General features: G+C 44.8%; 1 protein-coding gene across 1 annotated transcript; it reads left to right on the top strand.

The window, feature by feature from the left end:
• Window positions 1-1,527: 1,527 nt before the first annotated feature.
• On the top strand, window positions 1,528-11,715 carry WFDC3 (WAP four-disulfide core domain 3). Its single transcript, XM_053573996.1, has 6 exons — window positions 1,528-1,609; window positions 2,058-2,189; window positions 2,957-3,100; window positions 9,367-9,504; window positions 10,628-10,813; window positions 11,391-11,715. The coding sequence occupies exons 1-6, from the start codon at window positions 1,528-1,530 to the stop codon at window positions 11,405-11,407; spliced, it is 699 nt and encodes a 232-aa protein (XP_053429971.1). The 3' UTR covers window positions 11,408-11,715.
• The last annotated feature ends 11,483 nt before the right edge of the window (window positions 11,716-23,198 follow it).

Genomic DNA, 23,198 nt, shown 5'->3' with positions numbered 1-23,198 from the left:
AATGGATTGCTTGCCTTTGTTGTACCACTTACTAGCTATGTAACCACATTTCTTAAACTTTCTGTGGCTTAGGTTCCCTGATGATAAAATGGGGATAATAGCACCAAGTTTATAGGGTTGCCATGAGTATTAAGTGAGTTAATTCGGGTAAAGTGCTTAAAACTGTGGCACAAGTAAACCCTCAACCATCACTATCTGTCCTTACTATTATGAAGTTCCAGTGGCCACCACTTATGGGCATTTTTTCTCAGCCCTTGTGAATCAGTTTCTTTTTTTCTTTTGAGGCAGTCTTCCTCTTTTGCCCAGGCTAGAGTGCCATGGCCTCTGCCTACATGACAACAATCTCAAACTCCTGGGTTCAAGTGATCCCCCTGCCTCAGCCTCCTCAGCTGGTACTACAGGCACCCACCACAACTCCCAGGTAATTTTTCTTTTTTTAGTAGAGACAGGGTCTCCCTTTGCTCAGGTTTGTCTCAGACTCCTGAGCAAAAGGGATCCTGCCTCCTCGACCTCCCAGAGTGCTAAGACTACAGGTGTGAGCCACCATGCTTGGCATGTATCAGTTTTTTTTAACCTCTAGAAGATTATTGTAAGGATTAAAATAATGTATACAAAGCACATATTAGGACATCAACAAATGTGAATCATCTTCATTCACCATCATCATCCTTATGACAATAAGGGCAACTTCCTGGCACCAAACTCTTTGGCCTTGTAAAGGAAATTTTTACCTTATGCCTTGAATATCCCCTGCCCTTTAATCACACAGGGCTAAGCAGTGCCAGTGGACACTATTATGTATGACAGCTGATTAAAGACACGAGCAGGAAAGATAAAAATAAAAAACAGAAAAAAGATAAATAAAGAGGGAATATATTGGCAAGACTACTTGAGTCATAGCAAGTGTTCTCTTGGGTTCTGTCAGCTGGCCCATGTGGGCTAGAGGTGCTAAGATGTAGGTTTTTGGTGCATTTGTATTAGTTTTGAACAAACTGAAATATTGTTTTTCAATAGTTTTCATATTTTCTGAGTAGTCTGTTCCATTCTGTCATTTCCAGGTTGCTAGGATAAACAAGAACCACTGTTATCATACTTTGGTTATTTTATTAACCTTGGCTATCTTCTTAAGACATGTCTCTGGTCCTTCCCTTTGTTATTTAAGCTGTAGCTATATCCTTCCAGTGCCCTTCAGGGCTCTTTTTGATCCTTTATTCAATGGTCATCCCTCCATTTTCCCAGTTACCCAACAGATTCCTCATTGTTGTCCAGGAGTGTTGTGTATATCCCGTTACAGAGTTAGATCACCCCATCACATGTGCCCTTTGGTAGTGGTAAGAATTTTCCCATGTAGCAGCAGCCAATCTCTCTTCTTATTAGAAGATATTCTTGGACAATATTGTGGAAGGGAAGATTTGGGGAATGAGTTTAGGGGAATTCCCTAGTCATTCCCTTTTCTTGGTTGATACTCTGGGCAAGGAGTATACCTCTGACCTGAACTGAGCTCTCATCTCGATTCTCAGCATCATCATGATGTTAAGCTGCCTCTTCCTTCTGAAGGCACTTCTTGCTCTTGGGTCCCTGGCATCCTGGGTATCTGCAGATAACTATGGTGAGCTATCATTTGGGATCCCTGGCTAACAGTAACAGAAAGTGACTAGAGGAGAAGTCATCTCTTGCCTTCTCCCAGAGCAAGGTGCTCGTTTGTGGAAATGATCCTCTCTGTAGGAAAGGACTGGATGAATAGATTCTCAGTACAGCCAGGGTAGATCTTCCTGGGTTTCTTTACCCTCTCTGGACAAGAGATAGGACTTCCAGTTGGGTTTACTAGAGGCTCTAGCTTTTCCCTAGAGCTCCTTAAATGAGAATGGGATTGCTGTATCTGCAGCCTGGCTAGTTCTTTAGTAGCTGTGTGGTAGGAGGGGAAGGTGGTTGCAGAGATTTCAGATAGGAATGTTTTGGTGGGGGGAGTGCTGAAGGTCCTTGAAGTACATTTGGCCTCCATTCCCCATTTCTTGGGGCCTGGCCAGTCACCCCCGCTCGCATGCTGTGTTTTGCAGTGAAAGAGGGAGAATGCCCTCCTGATAGGAACCCATGTAAAGACCTGTGCCAAGGCGATGCATCATGTCCACCTGGGCATAAGTGCTGCACCACAGGCTGTGGTCGGATCTGCCGAGGAGACATTCCTAAGGGTATGTTGGCATGTGGGGCAAAATCCCAGGGTACGCTCTGACCTTGCCTCTGGGACAGATAGAACCAGAGAGCTTCCTACTTCCTAGGTTGGCTCTTGAAATCTGGATTGCCTAAAGCACATCTTCTTTATTCTTTTGGGGTCCCTTCTTTAATCATTCGGTGCCCCCCGTTTTTTGCCTCCTATCGGGAAAGAACACATCACTGATTATCTACGTTTTTTACTTTGGACTTAGAGTTCCTGAAAAGGCTGGAGGGCAGAGTTGTGAAGGGAAGCCTATTTAACATAGTGATTAAGAGTACAGTAGGCCTTGGAGCTAGGCAGGTCTTTTTAAACCTTCCATAAGCCTTAAACAGCTCTTTTTATTTATTTATTTATTTTTTATTGTTGGGGATTCATTGAGGGTACAAGAAACCAGCTTACACTGATTGCATTTATTAACTAAAGTCCCTCTTACAATCATGTCTTGTCCCCAATAGACAGCTCTTTTTAAATCTTAAGTTTTTAGGCTAAGTTTCCCCATCTGTAATATGGGGATAGTCCTGAGTATCGAATGATATGTTCCTGGTACAAGGTAGACATCAGTAAATGTGACAGTAAATACTAGCTATTAGTGTTACTGTTACTGTCTCTTCGCTTTAGCAGCAGGGTTGATAGGCTTAAGTGAAGCTCAGGGATTCTTTCCTCTGTTTTTTCCTTCAGCTATGCCTGTCAGTGTCACTAGGCACTGTTACCTCCTTTCTGTTGTTATTTCCCTTTTTGCTACAGGGAGGAAAGGAGATTGTCCTAGGGTTGTTTGGAAACGAACCTGTGTATCAACTTGCGACACTGATGAGAACTGTCCAAATATAAAGAAATGCTGTAAGATGGGCTGCAAAAAGAGCTGTGTAGTCCCAAACTTTAAACAGAAGCAGGGTAAGGAACCCCATCCCTGTACCCTTTGGTCTTTTTGACTTGCTTGTTTCTTTCTCAAATATACACATATCATTTTGTTGTTGGTTTTACTTCACTTTGAAACACAATAAGTGCCTGCTGTATTCTGAGAACTAAAAAAAAAAAAAAAAAAAAGATATGCAAAGGGCACCCAAGGCGTGATGATTTGTGGTATGTGGCTGAGGTAGGCAGAGGAGGGTGTCAAGAGGGCAATCTTGGCATGTCCTCGTTTGTAGGCAAATTTGAGTGTTGGGTAATTCCTAACTCCCATTGTCAGCTGAGATATTCTCTGTTAAATCTTAGCCCAAGAATCTGCAAAGATAGGAAAATTGAATCTTGATACCCATGTAGAAGGCAGAACACATTTCCTCACTCGCTTCTGAGACTCGGTGTCCCCTCTGTACATACACACGTTGGCCGTCTCTTGTCGGAAATGGACTCTCTTTTATTCTGGGTTCTGGCAAAGGGGTATTTGAGAGGGACTCTTTTTCCCTCTTGCAGAGTTTCCATGACCTAATCTCTATTTATACATTCATTTCTTTGATAAATATTTCTTGAATATTTATTATTTGTAGCCCAGGAGTTGGAGGTTGCTCTGAGCTGTGATGCCACAGCACTCTACCGGGGGTGATAAAGTGAAATTCTGTCGCTAAAAAAAAAAAAAAAAATTAAAAAGAAATATTTATTATTTGTTAGATCAAGAAGTGGAATCTTGGTACATTATGATGACAAAGTCGATCCCATCCCTGCCTTCATGTAGCTCACGGTCTAATAGGGGAGAAAGAAGTTTAATAAATAAACGTAAATATATAATTTCAAACTGTGATAAGGATAGCAAAGGAAAATTAAAGGGTGCTGAGAGACAGAGTGATGAGGACACTCCCTCTGTACTGGGGGGGTAAAGATGGCACGTCTGGGCTGCTGACAGTCACACTGTAACCTGGAGGAGGAGCTGACGTTAGTCAGGGGGAGGGCGTGATAGACATTCCAGGAGGAGAGAACCAGGGGTGCGGGGCGTAAGATGACAAGGAGCTTGCAAATTTGAGAAACTGAAAGAAAATCGGTATAGTTAGAGGCAGAAGGGGGACAATGAAGCCAGGTGAGGATGGAGACCAGTGAGACTGGGGAGGCGGCAGTAGGAAGGGAGAAAGGTGACACAATTGAGAATTGGGAGGTTAGAAGTAACAGAAATTTCTTTTTTCTTTGTAGAGACAGAGTCTCACTGTACCGCCCTCGGTAGAGTGCCGTGGCCTCACACAGCTCACAGCAACCTCCAACTCTTGGGCTTACGCGATTCTCCTGCCTCAGCCTCCTGAGCAGCTGGGACTACAGGCGCCCGCCACGACGCCCGGCTATTTTTTGGTTGCAGTTTGGCCGGGGCTGGGTTTGAACCCACCACCCTCGGCATATGGGGCCGGCGCCCTACTCACTGAGCCCCAGGCGCCGCCCGAGTAATAGAAATTTCTGTTGTACTTCTCGCCTCCTTCCTCATTTCCGCAAGAGACTCCTAAAAGGCATTAGAAACTGACGGTGTACATTCTCTGTCTAGCCCTTTCTTATTTTTCCTCTCATTTCAGGATTTTGATGGCTGCTTTTGCTTATTTGTGCTTTCAAAAGTATTTTATTATCATTGTCTATTTTACTGGCGTGATATTAGATATATAAATTAACTTAGGGGGAGCTGCCATTATTTTAATATTGAATCTTTATGTCTTTCCATCGTTCAAGTGTACTTGAAAAATATTTCCAGGTGTGGGCGGCGCCTGTGGCTCAGTGAGTGGGGCGCCAGCCCCATATGCCGAGGGTGGCGGGTTCGAGCCCAGCCCCGGCCAAACTGCAACCAAAGAATAGCCGGGCGTTGTGGCGGGCGCCTGTAGTCCCAGCTGCTGGGGAGGCTGAGGCAGGAGAATCGCGTAAGCCCAAGAGTTAAGAGGTTGCTGTGAGCCGTGTGACGCCACGGCACTCTACCCGAGGGCGGTACAGTGAGACTCTGTCTCTACAAAAAAAAAAAAAAATATTTCCAGGTGTTTTATAGTTTTAAAATATTTCTCTGTAAACACACCTAGATATTTTCCTTTCTGCTATCTTCAATGAGGTCTTTTATTGTGTCCTCTAAAGGAATGGGAACGATTCTCTCATCTGAGTGTGTGTGGCAGAGTGTCAGATTGGAAAACCTAGGTTTGGGTTATTAGAGATCTGTTTTCAAGCCTGAGATTCAGCAGTTCCCTGGGAAAGTCTCTTCTGCTTCTCTGAGCCTCTCTACCCTTCCATGTAAGATGGGAAGAATAAACCCCAGAGGATTGTTGTAATGATTGAAAGTATATAAAGTATATGGCCCCCGGTTACATTAGCTTCCTTCCTTTTGCCTCCTAAAGTGGGCTAGGTTAGAGGAGTACAATTTCTTTTTTCTTTCTTTTTTTTTTGTAGAGACAGAGTCTCACTTTATTGCCCTCAGTAGAGTGCCATGGCCTCACACAGCTCACAGCAACTTCCAACTCCTGGGCTTAAGGGATTCTCTTGCCTCAGCCTCCCAAATAGCTGGGACTACAGGCGCCCGGCACAACGCCCGGCTATTTTTTTGTTGCAATTTGGCTTGGGCTGGGTTTGAACCTTCCACCCTCGGTATATGGGGCCGGCGCCCTACTCACTGAGCCACAGGTGCCGCCCAGGAGTACAATTTCTAATCATTTCCTTTTATCTAGAACCAGGATAGTTTTCTTCTCTCTGATCAATTCCTCTCTGAGACCTTGAAATGTGACAATCTTTTTCCTTCCACATAAACTTACCTAGGTAGCAGGTCCCTTCCCGGTACCCACTGGGTTTGTCTGTGTCACACTCATGCAGCTGCCTTGGGCAGCCAGCCCATAAGGGAGAATAGAAGGTTATACTCCTTGTCAGGACCCTAGAAGCTCAGCTCTGGAACCAAAGCCTGGGAGTCTGTCTCAGGCGGGTCACTCACTGCTGGCTTGAAGGACCTAGTAAAATGTTGTGGGTCTGGTTCCTATACCTAATTCCACAGGAAGCTCTCCTTCCTGGGCTATGAAAAATTCCTGCTTTTTAAAAGCTCTGACATTGTCAAAGCCAGTGCTGGTCTTTTCAGCAAGGTGGACAGGCAGTCAGATCGCACAGGGCATAGGGGAGACCCTGGGACTTGTTGTCATGAGGCAGTCCTGGTCTCAACGTGGGCTGGAATCCTGGCTCTTCTGCTTGCTTGCTTTATGGCCTCACACCTATAATCTCAGCACTCTGGAGGCTGAGGTGGGTGAATTGCCTGAGCTCAGGAGTTCGAGACCAGCCTGAGCAAGAGTGAAACACCGTCTCTAAAAATTAGCCAAGCGTTGGGGTGGGCACCTGTTGTCCCAGTTACTTGGAAGGCTGAGGCAAGAGAATTGTTTGAGCCCAAGAGTTTGAGGTTGCTGTGAGCTTGACGCCACGGCACTCGACTGAGGGTGACAAAGTGAAACTCTGAAAGCAGAGGATCCTGGCATGAGGGGTGGTATGAACCAGGTTTTTTCAAGGTCTCTGCAAATAAGAAAAAATTATTGGTCGTAGCACTCTGGGAGGCTGAGGCTGGTGGATTGCTTGAGCTCATGGGTTCGAGACCACCCTGAGCAAAAGCGAGACCCATCTCTACTAAAAATAGAAAAACTGAGGTAAGAGGATCGCTCGAGCCTGAGTTGGAGGTTGTTGAAAGCTATGATGCCATGGCACTCTACCCAGGGTGAAAGCTTGAGACTCTGTCTCAAAAAAAAAAGATGATTGGCTAGAACTAGAGAACCAGATTTCAGGTGAATATAATGGAATATGAAGGCTGTCTAACCTACATAGAAGGATTGCATAATCTGACTTGGAGGTAGTGAGGCCCCATTACTTCCAGATATTCAAGCTGAGAGAGGGCGATTGTTTAGCAGGGATTCAGGCATGAGATAGGGTGTTGAACTGGGAGGTCGTCCTGGGCACTGACCAAAAGGGCTGTGCTCTGACCTTCAGGGCCTCAGCCTATCCCCAGAGAATCCCTTCATTGCTCTGAAACTTTGGTGAGACCCAAAGAGAACAGAGGTAAGGTCCCTGTGTCTGGTTCTAGAGATGAGGGCAGAGAGTAGCGCAGTGCTGCTGGCCCCACTTCAGGGCCAGGCTCAGCAAAATGGTGAAATCTGGGAAGTATGGTGCTGTTCTCAGTCCCCACTTTCAAGGGTACATAGTGTAACTCCATGAGACGTTTATGTTGCTGTTTTTTTTCCATCAGGTGATTTTAAGCCAGTCTTCTCAGTTGTGGGATACAAGCCTTCGTTTTTTTGTTGTTGTTGTTCTTTGTTAAGTGAATTTCAGTGTTTGTCAAGCAGGTGGGGAGGTGCAGGGAGATGCATCTGGTGGTTACAGAGACCAACTTTTCTGAATCAAAAATCAAGACACGTGGTTTTGATGTGCTCTCACAATAGCATAGAATACTTAAAATAGGGGCTGCTAAGGAAAGACCCAAGATGCAAAGTTATTATGCCTCAGTTGTTTAGCTGCATATGTTTTTCTTGGAGTCTCACACTTGCTTTTTCCATGATGGCAGCATTCCCGGAGCCAGCTGTATGCAATCAAACTTAACTCTTCCTTCTTGGAGGCACTGGGCCAGTCCTGCTTTGGTTTTCTACAAAGCCTTTAATTGCCTGTCACATTTCTCTCCATTTAAAAAAACTTGAAATAAACACGGGGACCAATGAGTCATGGTGAGTTGGTTTGGATAGATGTGGCCTTCTCTGGGTGTGCCTGCTCCTGCGGGCCTGGCCAGCTGCCTGCATGTTTTAAGGTTGATGTAGTAGAAAGACTACTTCATTGCAAACCAAGAGGCTGAGTTTTGTTCTGCTTTGGCCCAACTTGCTTTGTAGTTGTGGGCAAGATCCTTCTCTCTTTTGAGTTTCATTATCTTCATAAGGCTGACGAAGGGGCACATTAGGAATGTGTCTTGGGCTGTGCCTCTGGCTCAGTGGGTAGGGCACCGACCCCATATACCAAGGGTGGCAGGTTCGAACCCGGCCCTGGCCAAACTGCAACAAAAAAATATCCAGGAGTTTTGGCGGGCGCCTGTAGTCCCAGCTACTTGGAAGGCTGAGACAAGAGAATCACCTAAGCCCAAGAGCTGGAGGTTGCTGTGAGCTGTGACGCCACAGCACTCTACCGAGGGCGGCAAAGTGAGACTCTGTCTGTAAAAAAAAGGAAATGTGTCTGGCTGAGCACAACAGGAAGTTTGCTATATGAGGAGTTGTTTTTCTCACGTAACAAGAAGTCCTGAACTAGGTACCAGGGCTGGTATGGTGGCTCCATGATACTAACAGGGATGAAGCTATTTCATTTTTCTTTTTTTCCTTTTCTTCACAGTGTAAAGAGTTCAAAAAATGTAAAAAAACACACAAAAAAGAGTTCAAAAATTATGTGTAAATTAAGTAAAATTAGTTAAAGTCAACAAGTTTTTATTCAAGGAATTTTACATGTGATTCCTTTCACTTTCTACCAAGGTCACCTTAGTTCTTCAACAGAGTCAAGATTTATCTTCAAGATAGCCCTTCTCAATATGCTTACTCCCTAGTTGTCCTATCATTCCTACATAACAATCATGTACATGTAACTTTACATTTTCAGATCATCTATGAATTATAAGTGAGTCCTAGAGCCGGCCTCCCGGAGTTAACCGCACTCCACGCAAACCCGCTGGTTATTAGCAACCCAGGTTTACAATGTGAGCTAGATAGGCACAGCACATTTGCAAGGAGTTCTAGGTAGACATTGTGGTCAGTGAGAATTTGTGGCTGTTATGAAATCTCACTGATTACCAATGAAATAGCTATTAGGAAATCACATGTGGATTGCCTTGCATTTCTATTAGACAGTGCTCATCTAAGCAATGGAAGTAAAACCAGTCAAAGTTAGTCATGTGGCCAAACCCAGAGTCAGTATGGAAGGGAACTAACTACCCAAGGGCATGAATCCCAGCGGTGTAGTTCACTGGGGGCCGATAACTGTAAATGTCCACCATAAGAAGAAAGAAGAGAGAATGAATATGGAGTTGGCAATTTGTATGTTTGCCACACAATCAGTTTACCATTAGGAAAGGAGAAATGGAACATATTTGGGTACATTACGTGTACATGATACACATAAATATATGCTTAAAATATATGTATTTACATACACATGGGCACAATGAAAGATGCATTTCATATTCTGGAGCACTTCTGGGCTCTAATGCTTTGATTCTATGGCAGAATTTTATGGCAGATGTCCTGCTGACCCCCTTCCATGTCAGAAGTTGTGTGATGGGGACACATCCTGTCCCCTGGGGCATAAATGCTGCAGCACCGGCTGTGGCTATGTCTGCCGTGGAGACATTCCGGGAGGTATGTTTCATTGGGGGATGAAATCCTTGAGTACTTCCTGAGTCCCAGAGTTGATTTGGATGGGAGCCACCTGTGGAGGCCTTCTTTCCCTTCCTGGGAGGAGCCAGAATTCTCATTCTTCCTGTTTCTCTAATCCCCCACCCCCCAAAACAACAGCCTCCCAGCAGGGCCAAGGAGCCCATGTTGGCATTAAAAGAACTGGGGGAAAGGGGAGGGAGGGGAGGTAGTGTGAGAAACCCCTAGGCTGGGCGGCAGGCAGTGTGACTTCTAGTCTTGATTTTGCTGCAGATTTGCTCTGTGATCTTGAATGAACCAATCTTTCTTTTTGAGAACAAGTTTCTTCATCTGTAAAATGAAGCAGTTGCCCAAGATCACTAGTTTTCAGATCTAGTTTTTTTTTACCCAAAGCTTCCTCCCTTCCCTAAACGAAATCTTAGTTGGAAGCAACATAAATAAAACAGATAAAAGCATTTCCATTCTGATTCCCTTGTTTCTTCAATTAAAAAAATATTTTTGAGCATTCCTTTTGTGCCAGGCACTGTGGAACTCCATTAAAGAATTGTTGATCTAGATATTGTCTTAGTCCCCATTTAGATTCCAAGGCAATGCTCAAGGTGCTGGATACATACTCCTGTCTTTATGTAACTTTAGCTTATCAGGGGAGATAGACAATTCAATGATGAATTGTGACAAAGTTGGATGAAAGGAGGCATACAGGGTGCCCCAGGTGTACCAAGCTCAGGCACCCAACCTCATGCATGGTGGCAGAGAAGGCCTGCCTTGAGGAAGTGACTCTATGAAGCTTGAGCATAGTGGGAGAAGGTGGTGGTCTGGGACCCTTGCCCATTCTGTACTGCACCCAGCCCCACCCCACAACCTGCAGGGCTGTTAACCCCTGAGTTACCTCTAGTGAACTCCCTTTGGGACACTGAAAACTCTTGCCTTAGAGGTCTCTTTGGTCTCTACAGATTCTTTGCTCCTCCAGCTTCATGGTTTCCCTCCTAGTTTGGCTAATAATGCCTAGTTAGGGTCAGGGGTTGATTTACCTGTAGCCTCTGTGTCTAAGTTCTGTAGATAGGAACTTGGAGACAGTGGGGCCAACACCCTGTCTCTATACCTGCAGGGCGGGGTGGTTACTGTCCAAATATTCTGGTTGGCATGTGCATTACCAACTGCATCCTGGATGAGAACTGCCCAGCTAGAGAAAAGTGTTGTAAGTCAGGCTGTAGCCGCTTTTGTGTCACACCGGTCCGGCAGTTCAAAGTGATATTGAACCCTAACTGGACCACCAGTTCTGATTCTGGTTTAGGTGAGTATAGTCCATTGTTATCAACAATGATAGACTTAACTGCTATGTGCAAACCACTGGCTTAGGTGCTGGGAAGGGGACTTTTGAAGGTTTAACAGGCATCTAGTTGGAGAGAAAGATCCTACATCACAGAGCAGAATGCTCATACAAACAGGATGGCTTAAAGAAGTTCAGAGTGGGTGCGGCTCCCTGGGAAGTCTGGGAGAGATGGGATTTGATCTAGCCCCTAAGGTTAGGCAGATTGTCAAAGTGAGGACTGCACAGAGAACATTCCAGACAGGTAATCTGCAAGGGCACAGAGGGTGGGAATGTTTGAGGGGTGGGAAGTCAGCGAAAGGTGGATAAAGGAACAGACATCTCTCCTCTTTTTTTTTTTTTTTTTATCAAAGGAGGTATAAGGTTGACAACTGGATGAGAATCTTCAATGCCTGTTTGGATTGAATTATCTAGGAAGAAGGGAGCCATTTAAGACTTTTGAGAGCAATATACAAGCTTCTGTAGGGTGGAGGGGAAAGAAAACATGTTGAGTAGCTGGAGCGAGGAGAGCACAGCTGACTTGATATTTCTTTTCTTGCAGAAAACCCAGTGCCCTAGCTATACTGATTTGTCCGGAGCATCTTTGGTAACACCAGGGGCTTGTCTTAGTGACCGAGAGAGGGTGACATGCTGGGGCTTGTGACACTCCCAGGAGCACTCATGGCCCTTCCTTCTCTGTTTCTCCTCCTGCTGCTGCCTGCAGCACAGGACAGCCCTGGGATTGGGCAGTGGGTGTGTGGTGCTTCTCTTCCCCAATAAAGGCTGGTACTCTCCCTCTGATCCGTGCTGTTTGAGGACTCAGATGACAAAGGAGAACTAGGGTGTCTGAGTGTGACAGTAGAATTTGGAGACTAACATATTTAGGAAGGAGGGGTAACCCCTTCTTTCTGAGAACACTGAAAATAGGTGTTGGTGAGATGTGGCTCAGGGAGATGGGTGGAAGCTAAACTGAGGGCGACTTGCCATAGATGTCTTTCTCAAGCTCCAGGGGTGGGGGTGGGAGTCTATCATCTTTCTTTCTGGGCCTCCTGAACTTTCTTCTTTTTTTTTCAGTTTTTGGCCGGGGCTGGGTTTGAATTCACCACCTCCGGCATATGGGGCCAGCACCCTACTCCTTTGAGCCACAGGCGCTGCCCAGAACCTCCTTCTTTTATTGGAGAACATGGGTTGGGAGTGGAATAGGAGTAGGTTGCTGGAAGGTTCCCATCTTGGACTTTTTCCCTTGAGGGCCTGCCCTTGGTGAGAAGACAAGCAATTTGTCCCTTCCAGGTATCTTTACTACAGGGAAGGGATGTCCCTAGGTTCTTGGGATCAAGGTAATTAAAAAATATATTTTTTATGCATATAAAATGGATGATATTCTATATCTTAGAGATCTTCCATGATATCACATATATGCTTTTAAATATTTATTTAAAAATGTTGTCTACCTCAATCTCATTCTTTTTTTTTTTTTAGAGACAGAGTCCTACTTTGTCACCCTTGGTAGAGTGTTGTGGCACCACAGCTCACAGCAACCTCCAGCTCTTGCCTTAGACTCCCCAGTAGCTGGGACTACAGGCACCCGCCACAACGCCTAGCTATTTTTTGTTGTAGTTTGGCTGGGGCCGGGTTTGAACCCACCACCCTTGGTATATGGGACCCGCGCCCTACTCACTGAGCTATAGGTACGGCCCTACATACATACTCTTTTAATGTAACTCCATGAAATGACTAATTTATTTACCTACATGCTGGACATTTAAACATTTTTTTTATTTTTATTAAAATTATTTTTTTTTAGCGACAGGGTCTTGTTCTGTGACCCAGAATGAAGTGTAGTGGCATGATCATAGCTCATTGCAGCCTTGAACTTCTGGGTTCAAATGATCCTCCCACATCAGCCTCCTCAGTAGCTGAAACTACAGATATGTGCCACATCTGGTTAAAGAAAAACAATTTTTTTTTTAGAAATGAGGTCTTGCTATGTTGTCCAGGCTGGCGAAGAGTTATTTTTATTTTTTTTGAATCAAAGTCTCAAGCTGCCACTCTGGGTAGAGTGCTGTGTTGTCATAGCTCACATCAACCTCCAACCTCCAACTCAAGCGATCCTCTGGCCTCAATTTTTCTATTTTTAGTAGAGACGGGTTCTCACTTTTGCTCAAATTAGTCATGAACTCCTGAGTTCAGGCCTCTGCCTGGGCCTCCCTGAGTGCTAGGATTACAGGCATGAGCCACTATGCCTGGCCTGGTGTTGAATTCTTGGCCTCAAGTGATCCCCTTGCATTGGCCTCCCCAAGTTCTGAGATTATAGGTATGAGCTACCATGGCTGGCCCTGTTGGATAGTCATATCTTTGTACACATATATCTTGGCCTATATTTGCAGGTGAATCTGGGTAAAGTTTTAGGAGAAGTCCAGTTTCTTAAGTAGAGCCTAGAGAAAAAGAGCCTCTCAATAAATATTTGTTGAATGAATGAAGGAATGACTGTAATTTCTTAATGTATCAATTAAATAATTGCTGAGCTGTGATAGGAGCTCACAAGTGATAGGAAACCTAACTGGTGGTTTAGCCAACAAAGACATTTAATTTTCTCACATTGGAGTGTGAGAGAAGCGGTATGAAGCTGGGTGAGTAGCTTAGCCATGACCCCAGCCACCAGGCTCACTCCTTCCTTCTTCCTCAGCTTCAAGATGTTGGCTTTCGTCCTTGTACTATTCACCCACAGGTACAGGATGGTTGCTGCAGCTCTGTCACTGCAGGAAGAAGCTGTGTGTAGTGGGCAGTGGCAAAAGGCCTTGACTTCAAATGGCACTCTCTTTTGATGATTTTTCTCCCAGAAGTTGCCTCAGAGTGGCTGGGAAAGCAAATATCTACAAAAGGAGATGGAAAAACCTGACTTAGATTAATCATGTTTCATCCCTGGGGCTGGGGGAGGGGCCTACTTGGACATAAAAATTGAGGTTCTATTAATAAGGAAAATGGAAAGAATGTTTTTGGGGTAGATAGGCAATAAATAGTATGTGCCATGTTGGCTCAAAGGGCTTGTGCATTTAAAATTTGGATCAAGATTGCTATCTCGCTAGCAATCTCAATCCAAATTTTATAATAAGGAAAAAAGAAGATGCCAGTGTTCACCTGAAAATCACAAAAATGCTTTGGTAATAACCCACTTTAATGGAAAAAGGTGAAGTATAACTTTATTTTATTTATTTATTTATTTTTTAGAGACAGAGTCTTACTTTATTGCCCTCGATAGACTGCAGTGACATCACGGCTCACAGCAACCTCCAACTCCTGGGCGTAGGCGATTCTCTTGCCTCAGCCTCCTGAGTAGCTGGGACTACAGGTGCCTTCCACAATGCTCGGCTATTTTTTGTTGCAGTTGGGCCAGGGCCGGGTTCGAACCTGTCACCCCTGGTATATGGGGCCGGTGCCCTACCCACTGAGCCACAGGCGCTGCCCTGAAGTATAACTTTAAAACAACTCCCTTCCCCCATTTCCTGTGACTATTTTGTTTTTGTACCCTTCCCCCTTCTTTGCCTGTGATTTCACACTGGCCTGGGAAATTCTGGATTCTGTTGGTTCAGAACAGTCATCTCTTTGAGTAGAGCAGCTATGTCAGTGTTGCCTGGAAAACAGTGGCTGGCATGCCCCTCCCAGTGGCCATTCCAGGCTCATGTTGTTGGGAAGCGCTGGTGTTGGAGTGATGTGCTGCTGAACATTTTGGCAGCTCCCCCCGCCACTGTTTTGCTTATCATTTTATTGTTTATTTAAAAAATAAAAATTGGATGACTTTCTACCAGGGTGCAGAGGAAGGTGTGAAACTTGGGCACAGGAAAAAGAGGCTGGGCAAGGGGAGAGAGGCTCCCGTTAGAACTTCCCTTCCCATCCAGGGCAGCCCACCCCATCAGGTGGGCACTGCTGACCTGCTTACAGGTAGTGACATTGAGAACACACGAGGAGAGACAGAATGTAGAAATATTACATTTGAATGGGGGGTTGTGTTGCAGCTGACAGTCAAGGGTTGAGGTGGGGCCAAATTCTAGGTTTTGCCCCTACCTTCAGGCCTTGCTGAGCAGCTTTCTCTACAGTTGCACTCGAACCAAAGAAGGCTTCAGAACCTTTCCTTCCTCAGAGTTTAAGTCCATTTCAGCCTTAGCTCTAGGGAGCAGATCTCAGCAGACCCTGGTCGTACTCTTTAACCTGACATCCTGAAATTAGCCTCTGACCAGGCTGAACAGCCACACTCCTCCGCTTCCCTGATCCTCAGTTTCCTCACAGTGGCTGGAATGTCTGGGGCGCTGCCATTCTCTAGCATGGACCCACAAGGACCTGTTCTTTAGTCAGAGCCAAGGGGGTTTTGCAGCTCCTGCCCTTGACCACGAAGTTGTAGAAATCTCTGACCCCATATGTGCCTCTAGCTTCAGCAATACCCTGGGACCTGCAGCTTCTCCCTGCTGCTGTTCTGGATCTCACCGCTCTCTCCGGTGGGGCATGAATGTCACTGGTAACTGAAGTATGTGATGTGAGAAGGGTGGGAGGCTCAGCACGTAGCCTGGCAGGGGGTTCGCTTTTGAGTTGAGGACTGTCTTCCCTTCACTACCAAGTCCACTACTCTTGTTAAGGGGATTGGTGCACAGAAGATCAGCTTCACACAGATTCACAAATACAAGCATGAAGAAGCTCCCTTGTGAGTGAGTGGGAACTCTTTGCTGGGCACTTTATTCTCAGAGCCACCAGAGGGCAGCAGAAGTCTATAAAATAACATTCTAGAAGTTGTTAAAGGAAAGATTTACTATCTATTGTCTGAATTCCTGGGTCCCTGGTGAATTGTACTTAATAAATTAAGACCTAACATTACACCTTCCTTTTTCACTTGATGTGGCATGCTTCTTCATTTCTGATAACATTTATCTCGGAGTAGGGAATTATTCATCATGATGTATCAACGTTGCTCTCACAAGGCCAAGGGGTCAAGTTCCTTGTGAAACTCAAAATTGGGAAAAAGTTCTCTCTTTGTGAGCTAACCTGAGAACAGGCAGGGAGATAACTTGTTGAGTATCACTAGTCTTGCCAGCCTCTGTGGCAGGTGCTTTGTAGAGCTGATGGTTTCACCTTGGCATTGGCTGTCAATATATCAAGAGCCCGGGAGTTGGTGTGAGGCCTGGGTTTGAATCTAAACTCTTCTGGTGCTAATTACCTCTCTGCAAAATGGGGCTAATCACACTACCTACCTCCCAGTATTGCTGTGAAAAGTCAGCGTATAAAGGAAACTCTTAGTACAGCGCCTGGCACAAAATAAACACGGAAAAAATGTTCAGTTACTCTGACAAAATCTCTTCCTGCTACCTCCTTTTATTATTTGACTCTGTTCTTTTTCACTACTGGTTCACTAATTTTCAATTTCATATACTCTATTTTATTTATTTATTTATTTTTGTGACAGAGTCTGACTCTGTCGCCCTCAGTAGAGTGCTATGGTGTCATAGCTCATGGTGTCACAGCTCACAGCAACCTTGAACTCTTGGGCTTAAGCAATTCTCTTGCTTCAGCCTCCCAAGAAGCTGGGACTACAGGCTCTTGCTATAACACCTGACTTTTTTTTTTTGGTTGTCATTGTTGTTTGGCTGGCCCAGGCGGGGTTCAAACTGGCCAGCTCCAGTATGTGTGGCTGGTGCTGTTGCTGCTGAGCTACAGGTGCCAAGCCCATATAATCTATTTTATAGTATTAAGCTCCCTGAATTCTGTTTGGAAAAAGGTGAGGGTAAAGATAAATGAGAGGTTCACCCCAGCAGAATTCTTGAGCAGAAAGAAACATCTAGAGTGGCACTCTCCAGTAGAAATAGGATGTGAGTCATGTATGTAATTTCAAATTTTCTAGTAGCCATATTAAAAAAGTAAAAAGTTGGTTCCTCAAAAAGTTAAATGTAGAATTACCATAAGTCCCGGCAATTCCATTCTCAGGCATATACTCATAAGAATTGAAAATAGGTGTTCAAACAAAAACTCATTCACAAATGTCCAGAGAAACACTATTTACAATAGTCAAAAGGTGGAATCAACCCACATACCTATCAACTGATGAATGGGTAAACAAAAGGTTATCTTTCCATGCAATAGAATATTGGAGTAAAATACTAATACACCCTACAACACGAGTGAATCTTTTTTTTTTTTTTTCGAGACCTAGTCTCTCTCTTTTGCCCTGGGTAGAGTGCCATGGTATCCTCATAGCTCACAGCAACCTCATATTCTTCAGCTCAAGTGATACTCTTGTCTCAACCTTCCCAGTAGCTGGAACTATAGGCTGATGCCACTGTGCCCAGTTAATTCTTTAATTTCTCTCTCTCTCTCTTATTTATTTATTTGCAGTTTTTGGCCAGGGCTGGGTTTGAACCTGCCACTTCTGGCACATGTGGCTGGCACCCTACCCCTTTGAGCCACAGGTGCCACCCATCTCTCTTATTTTTTAAGATAGAATCTCACTCTGTTCCTCTTGGCAGAGTGCCACGGCATCACAGCTCACAGCAACTTCAAACTCTTGGGCTCAAGCGATTCTCTTGCCCCAATCTCTCTAGTAGTTGGGACTGCAGGTGCCTGCCAAAATGCCCTGCTATTTTTAGAGACAGAGTCTCACTTTTGCTCAGCCTAGTCTTGAACTCCTGAGCTCAGCAATCCACTCCCTTCGGCCTCCCAGAGTGCTACAATCACAGGCGTTAGCCACCGTGCCCAGCTTTAATTTTTCTATTTTTAGTAGAGACAGGGTCTCTCTCTTGCTCAGGCTAGTCTAATGCCTTAAGACAGTTTTCACATTTTGTTGAAATAATATAATTTTTACTTGTGAAATAGTTGTTCTAATATAAACTATTGTGCCATTACCAGAACCATAATTCTTTGAATGGCCCTTTAAAAACATTCTTAGGGGGCTAGACATGGTGGCTCACACCTATAATCGTAGCACTCTGAGAGGCTGAGATGGGTGGATTGCCTGAGCTCATGGGTTCGAGACCAGCCTGAGCAAGAGCAAGATCCAGTCTCTAAAAAAACTAGCTGGGCGTTGTTGTGGGTGCCTATAGTTCCAGCTACGTGGGTGGCTGAGGCAAGAGAATCACTTGAGGTCAAGAGTTTGAGATTGCTGTGAGCTATGATGCCATGGCACTCTACCAAGGGTGCAAAATGAGACTTTGTCTCAAAAAAAAAAAACAAAAAAAAAAACCCAAAACCCAAAAAACATTATTCTCCTTTTTGAAACTGTCTTTTTTTAGGTCAGAGTTGGACTAGATGAACTTTTCGGTCACTTTCATCCATAATACTGACAAAAAGATTGGTGAAGTGGAGCTAAAACTATAGTATGAGTAATAATGTGAGACAGATGTGAGAAATTTGAACATTGTGTAGAATTAAGATTTTATCCATGGACACTGCATGCCCTAGATCACAGACCCCCAAATAGAAATGGCACTTGAGTACAATTATTCCAGGAACAGCAGGTAGATGAAGGAGGTTTGGAAATGGTCATGTCATGAAGGAGTCTGGTGAGAAGATGGAACTGGTCTCAGGGAGGTAGGAGTGGAAATGATGAGGAGGGCGTGACCCACCAGAGCCGTGGAAGGTCCGATTGGGGAAGGATTAGAGGCTTTCTCCTAATATGTTAATCCCCCAAGAAGAGATGGAACGCAAGTGTTAGTGGGGAAGATACCAGTCTTAGGCTGATCGTGGGATTTTTCCGTCTTTCTGTCTTTTCTCAGAACCTGCTCTGTACCCAGATGCGAGGGCAAAATGCATTGTGTATCCCTCGAATGACAGCCAAACTTTGTGCCACATTCCATGGCCTGCTTCACCAAATTCTTTCTCTTGGAACACCAAAGAATCATTCTTTTTTTTTTTTTTTTTTGGAGACAGAGTCTCACTTGTCACCCTCAGTATAGTACTGTGAAGTCATAGCTCACAGCAACTTCAAATTTTGGGGCTCCACTGATTCTCTTACCTCAGCCTCCCGAGTAGCTGAGACTACAGGTGATGGCCACAATGCCCAGCTGTTTTTAGAGGCAGCTCACTCTTGCTCATGCTGGTCTCGAACCCGTGAGCTCAGGCAATTCACTCGCCTTGGCTTCCCAGAGTGCTAGGATTACACACGTGAGCCACTGCGCCTGGCCCCAAAGAATCTTTTTTTTTCTTTTTTTTTTGAGACAGAGCCTCAAGCTGTCGCCGTGGGTAGAGTGCCGTGGCATCACAGCTCACAGCAACCTCCAAACTCCTGGGCTCAAGCCATTCTCTTGCCTCAGCCTCCCAAGTAGCTGGGACTACAGGCGCCTGCCACACTGCTTGGCCATTTTTTGGTTGTAGCTATCATTGTTTCGGGGGCCCGGGCTGGATTTGAACCCGCCAGCTCTGGTGTATGTGGCTGGCGCTTTAGCTGTTTGAGCTACAGGCGCTGAGCCCAAAGAATCATTCTTAAACCACTTTTATTTTTTCTGTCTTTCATAAACTAATTTCAGGGAAGGTAGAAGGTCGGTGTTGTGCCTTTGGTATGTACCTTAAGACTTGGTTTTACATGCTCCTCTTTTATGAGTGACAGTCTCTACAAAGCTTCCCACTTGAATTTAATGTGAAACCCTCTTGAGCTTCTTGTGGACTTATGTCCTGTGTTGGCCCTTGGGTGTGTAGTTCTGTGTGAAGGCCTGCAGACCACATATGGCTTTGTGCCTTTTTACTGATCTTTGTAGGGATTTGTGAAAATCCTGCTTCAGCACCACAGACAGCACACACATACCTTTTTTTAGAGGCCAATTCAGGATTGAGTGAGAAGAAAACTTGGGCACCCAGAAGTAATATGAGAACTTGAAGCTGGGATGAACTTTGGGTTGTCAGTGTCTCCAGTTCTTTGTCTCCAGAGAGTATTTTACTTATAGTAATTCTTTGGACTAGAATATAGTTTTGAAAGAATTTCAAGTCATGCCAAGGAGGTATCAATAATAAACCTTTACACAAACTGACTCGTTACAGAATAGGTTGGTGCCTGCAACCAACCTATCTGTTGGCACCTGGGACACCAGAGACATTTTTCTAGAATACAAGCCTTGTTGGGGTTGAATGCCTGTTGGTTTTTTTTGTTTGTTTTTTAAGCAGAGTCTCACTCTGTCACCCAGGCTGGATGCTGTGCCTCAGCCTCACTCACAGCAATCTTAAACTCCTGGGTTCAAGGGATCTTCCTGCCTCAGCCTCCCAAGTAGCTGAGACTACAGATGCCTGCCATGATGCCTGGCTAATTTTTCTATTTTTATTCTGCTTTATTTATTTATTTAGACAGAGTCTCACTCTGTTACCCTGGGTAGAGTGCTGTGGCGTCATAGCTCACAGCAACCTCAAACTCCTGGGTTCAAGCGATTCTCCTGCCTTAGCCTCCCAAGTAGCGGGGACTATCGGAAGCTGCCACAACACTTGGCTGTTTTTTTAATTTTTAAATGAGATGGGGTCTCTTGCTTAGGCTGGTTACAAACTCCTGAGTTCAAGCAATCCACCTGTCTCAGCCTCCCAGAGTGCTAGGATTATAGGTGTGAGCCACTGTGCTCATTTTTAGTAGAGATGGGGTCTTGCTCTTGCTCAGGCTGGTCTTGAACTCCTGAGCTCCAAGAGTGCTGGAATTACAGGTATGAGCCACCACGCCTGGCCAAATGAAAGAATTTCATGATGATTATTTTGGTACCACTTCTTACATAGAAATTCACTGGGATCAGTGACAAAATGCAGAAAGAACTCAGTTTGGGCAAGTCATGCCAAGGAGATATCATTAATAAAACTTCATGCAAACTGACTCAGTACATGGATAGGTTGGTGCCTGCAGAGAGGTCATGTGTAGTTTATGTAGGAAGAATCTAGGTTGGGAGAGATGAATGAATTCAGACCAGAGCTGACCATACAGGAAATTTTTAGTAAAAATTTATGATTCCATGTGAAAGGTAAACTTGAAAGGAAATTAGTGAGAATTCTCAATTGAAAAGTGTTCTAGATCAAATTCCCAACAATAAAAAAAAAAAGAAAAGTGTTCTAGAAATATCTTATTTACTCAAGATGACTTTGGCATAATTTTTCATAGAGAATACTCCTTTTTTCCTCCTTCTGCCACAGTAAGCGTCCAGTCTTCAAGTATCTCTGTCACTGTTTAATACATAAAATTTAGTGATTACTATGTTCATTGGTATGGTTAAAGACTAACAATCAATGGGTCCTTAACATCTCAGCATAACTTCACAGCTGTCTTTAATGCTAATATCCCTCTAGATCCATAAATCTGTTTATAAAATATTAATGAGCAAGTACAGTGCCAGACTCTGAGAATATACAAATTATTAATAATAAAGTGATGGGGGCCGGGTGTGCTGGCTCACGCCTGTAGTCCCAGCGCTGTGGGAGGCTGAGGCGGGTGGATTGCCTGAGCTCAGAGGTTCGAGACCTGTATGAACAGCAGTGAGCCAGAGTAAGATCCCGTCCCTACTAACATCAAGAACATTGCCAGAGGAAGACAAAAAAAGAGTACTTCAAATGAAGAAGAATGAACAAGGAAGTTGAAATTAAAAAAAAAAAAATTAAAAAAAAAGTGATGGGGTGGTCCCTGTGGCTTAAAGGAGTAGGGCGCTGGCCTCATATGTGGGAGGTGTTGGGTTCAAACCCAGCCCCGGCCAAAAACTGCAAAAAAAAAAGTGATGTTTCTGCTCTTGAGTATAAAACCATTGTTTAGCTATTCCCTATAGATTCCAATCCATGATCCTTGTCCTCACCTGCTCTCCTGACATTCTCATAGCTTTTCTTTGGACTGTTAAACAATAAAATTTTGGGCAGGATCTCAAAGAGCTGAGGCCATCATGGTAGTACTGAGATAGTAGTGGAGAGCTAGGGGCTCCATGCCTGTGGCTCAAGCGGCTAAGGCACCAGCCACATACACCTGAGCTGGCGGGTTCGAATCCAGCCTGGGTGCACCAAACAACTGTGATGGCTGCAACCAAAAAATAGCTGGGCACTGTGGCAGGTGCCTGTAGGTCCAGCTACTTGGGAGGCAGAGGCAGGAGAATCACTTGAGCCCAGGAGTTGGAGGTTGCTGTGAGCTGTGATGCCACAGCATTCTATCCAGGGTGATAGCTTGAGGCTCTGTCTCAAAAAAAAAAAAAAAAGAGTGCTAGGATCTACGTCCCTCTGCTGAGTAAATGTTGACTAGTCATTAGTCTCCCTGAGTTTGAATTTTTTTTTTTCTGAGTTTGAATTTTTAAGATTTTTTCTTTTTGAGACAGAGTCTCACTCAGTCTGCCTGGGGTTGAGTGCCATGTCATCGTAGCTCAAAGCAACCTCAAACTCTTTTTTTTGTTTGTTTTTTTGAAACAGAGTCTCAAACTGTTACCCTGGGTAGAGTGCTGTGGCATCATAGCTCACAGCAACTTCAAACTCTTGGACTTAAGCAATTCTCTTGCCTCAGCCTCCCAAGTAGCTGGGACTACAGGCACCTGTCACAACGCTCGGCTGTTTGGTTGCAGCCATCATTGTTGCTTAGGAGGCCAGGGCCAGGTTTGAACCCGCCACCCTAGGTGTATGTGGGCAGCGCTTTGCCGAGTGAGCTACAGGCCCCACCACAATGCCTTAAACTCTTGGGCTCAAGTGATCTTTTGTCTCAGCCTCCTGAATATCTGGGAGTATAGGCGCCCACCACAATGCCTGGGTTATTTTTTTTTTTAGTACAGAAAGGGTCTCACTTTGCTCAGGCTGGTCTAGAACTCCTGAGCTCAAGTTATCCACCTGCCTCGGCCTCCCAGAGTGCTAGGATTATATGTGTGAGTCACTGTGCCTGGCCTTAACTTTTAATTTTATTTATTTATTTATTTATTTTTGAGACAGAGTCTCATTATGTCGCCCTCAGTAGAGTGCGGTGGCATCACAGCTCACAGCAACCTCAAACTCTTGGGCTTGAGAACCAACCTTCCTAATGCCTCGACCCTTTCAAACAGTTCCTCGTGTCGTGGTGACCCCCAACCATAAAATTATTTTCGTTGCTACTTCATGAAAATAATTTTGTGGTTGGGGGTCACCACGACACGAGGAACTGTATTAAAGGGTTGCGGCATTAGGAAGGTTGAGAACCACTGGTCAAATGATTCTCTTGCCTCAGCCTTCCAAGTAGCTGGGACGACAGGCGCCCACCACAATTCCCGGATATTTTTCTTGTTGCAGTTGTCACTGTTGTTTAGCTGGCCTAGGCCAGGTTTGAACCTGCCAGCCTCGGTGTATGTGGCCAGCGCCCTAATGACTAAGCTACGGGCACGGAGCCACGACCTTGAATTTTTAATTTGAAATGAGACTCTTGCTATGTTTCCCAGGCTGA

This window comes from Nycticebus coucang, chromosome 21 (assembly GCF_027406575.1).
Source record: "Nycticebus coucang isolate mNycCou1 chromosome 21, mNycCou1.pri, whole genome shotgun sequence".
NCBI classification, from domain to species: Eukaryota; Metazoa; Chordata; class Mammalia; order Primates; family Lorisidae; genus Nycticebus; species Nycticebus coucang.
This window is presented reverse-complemented; position numbering and strand designations above follow the sequence as displayed.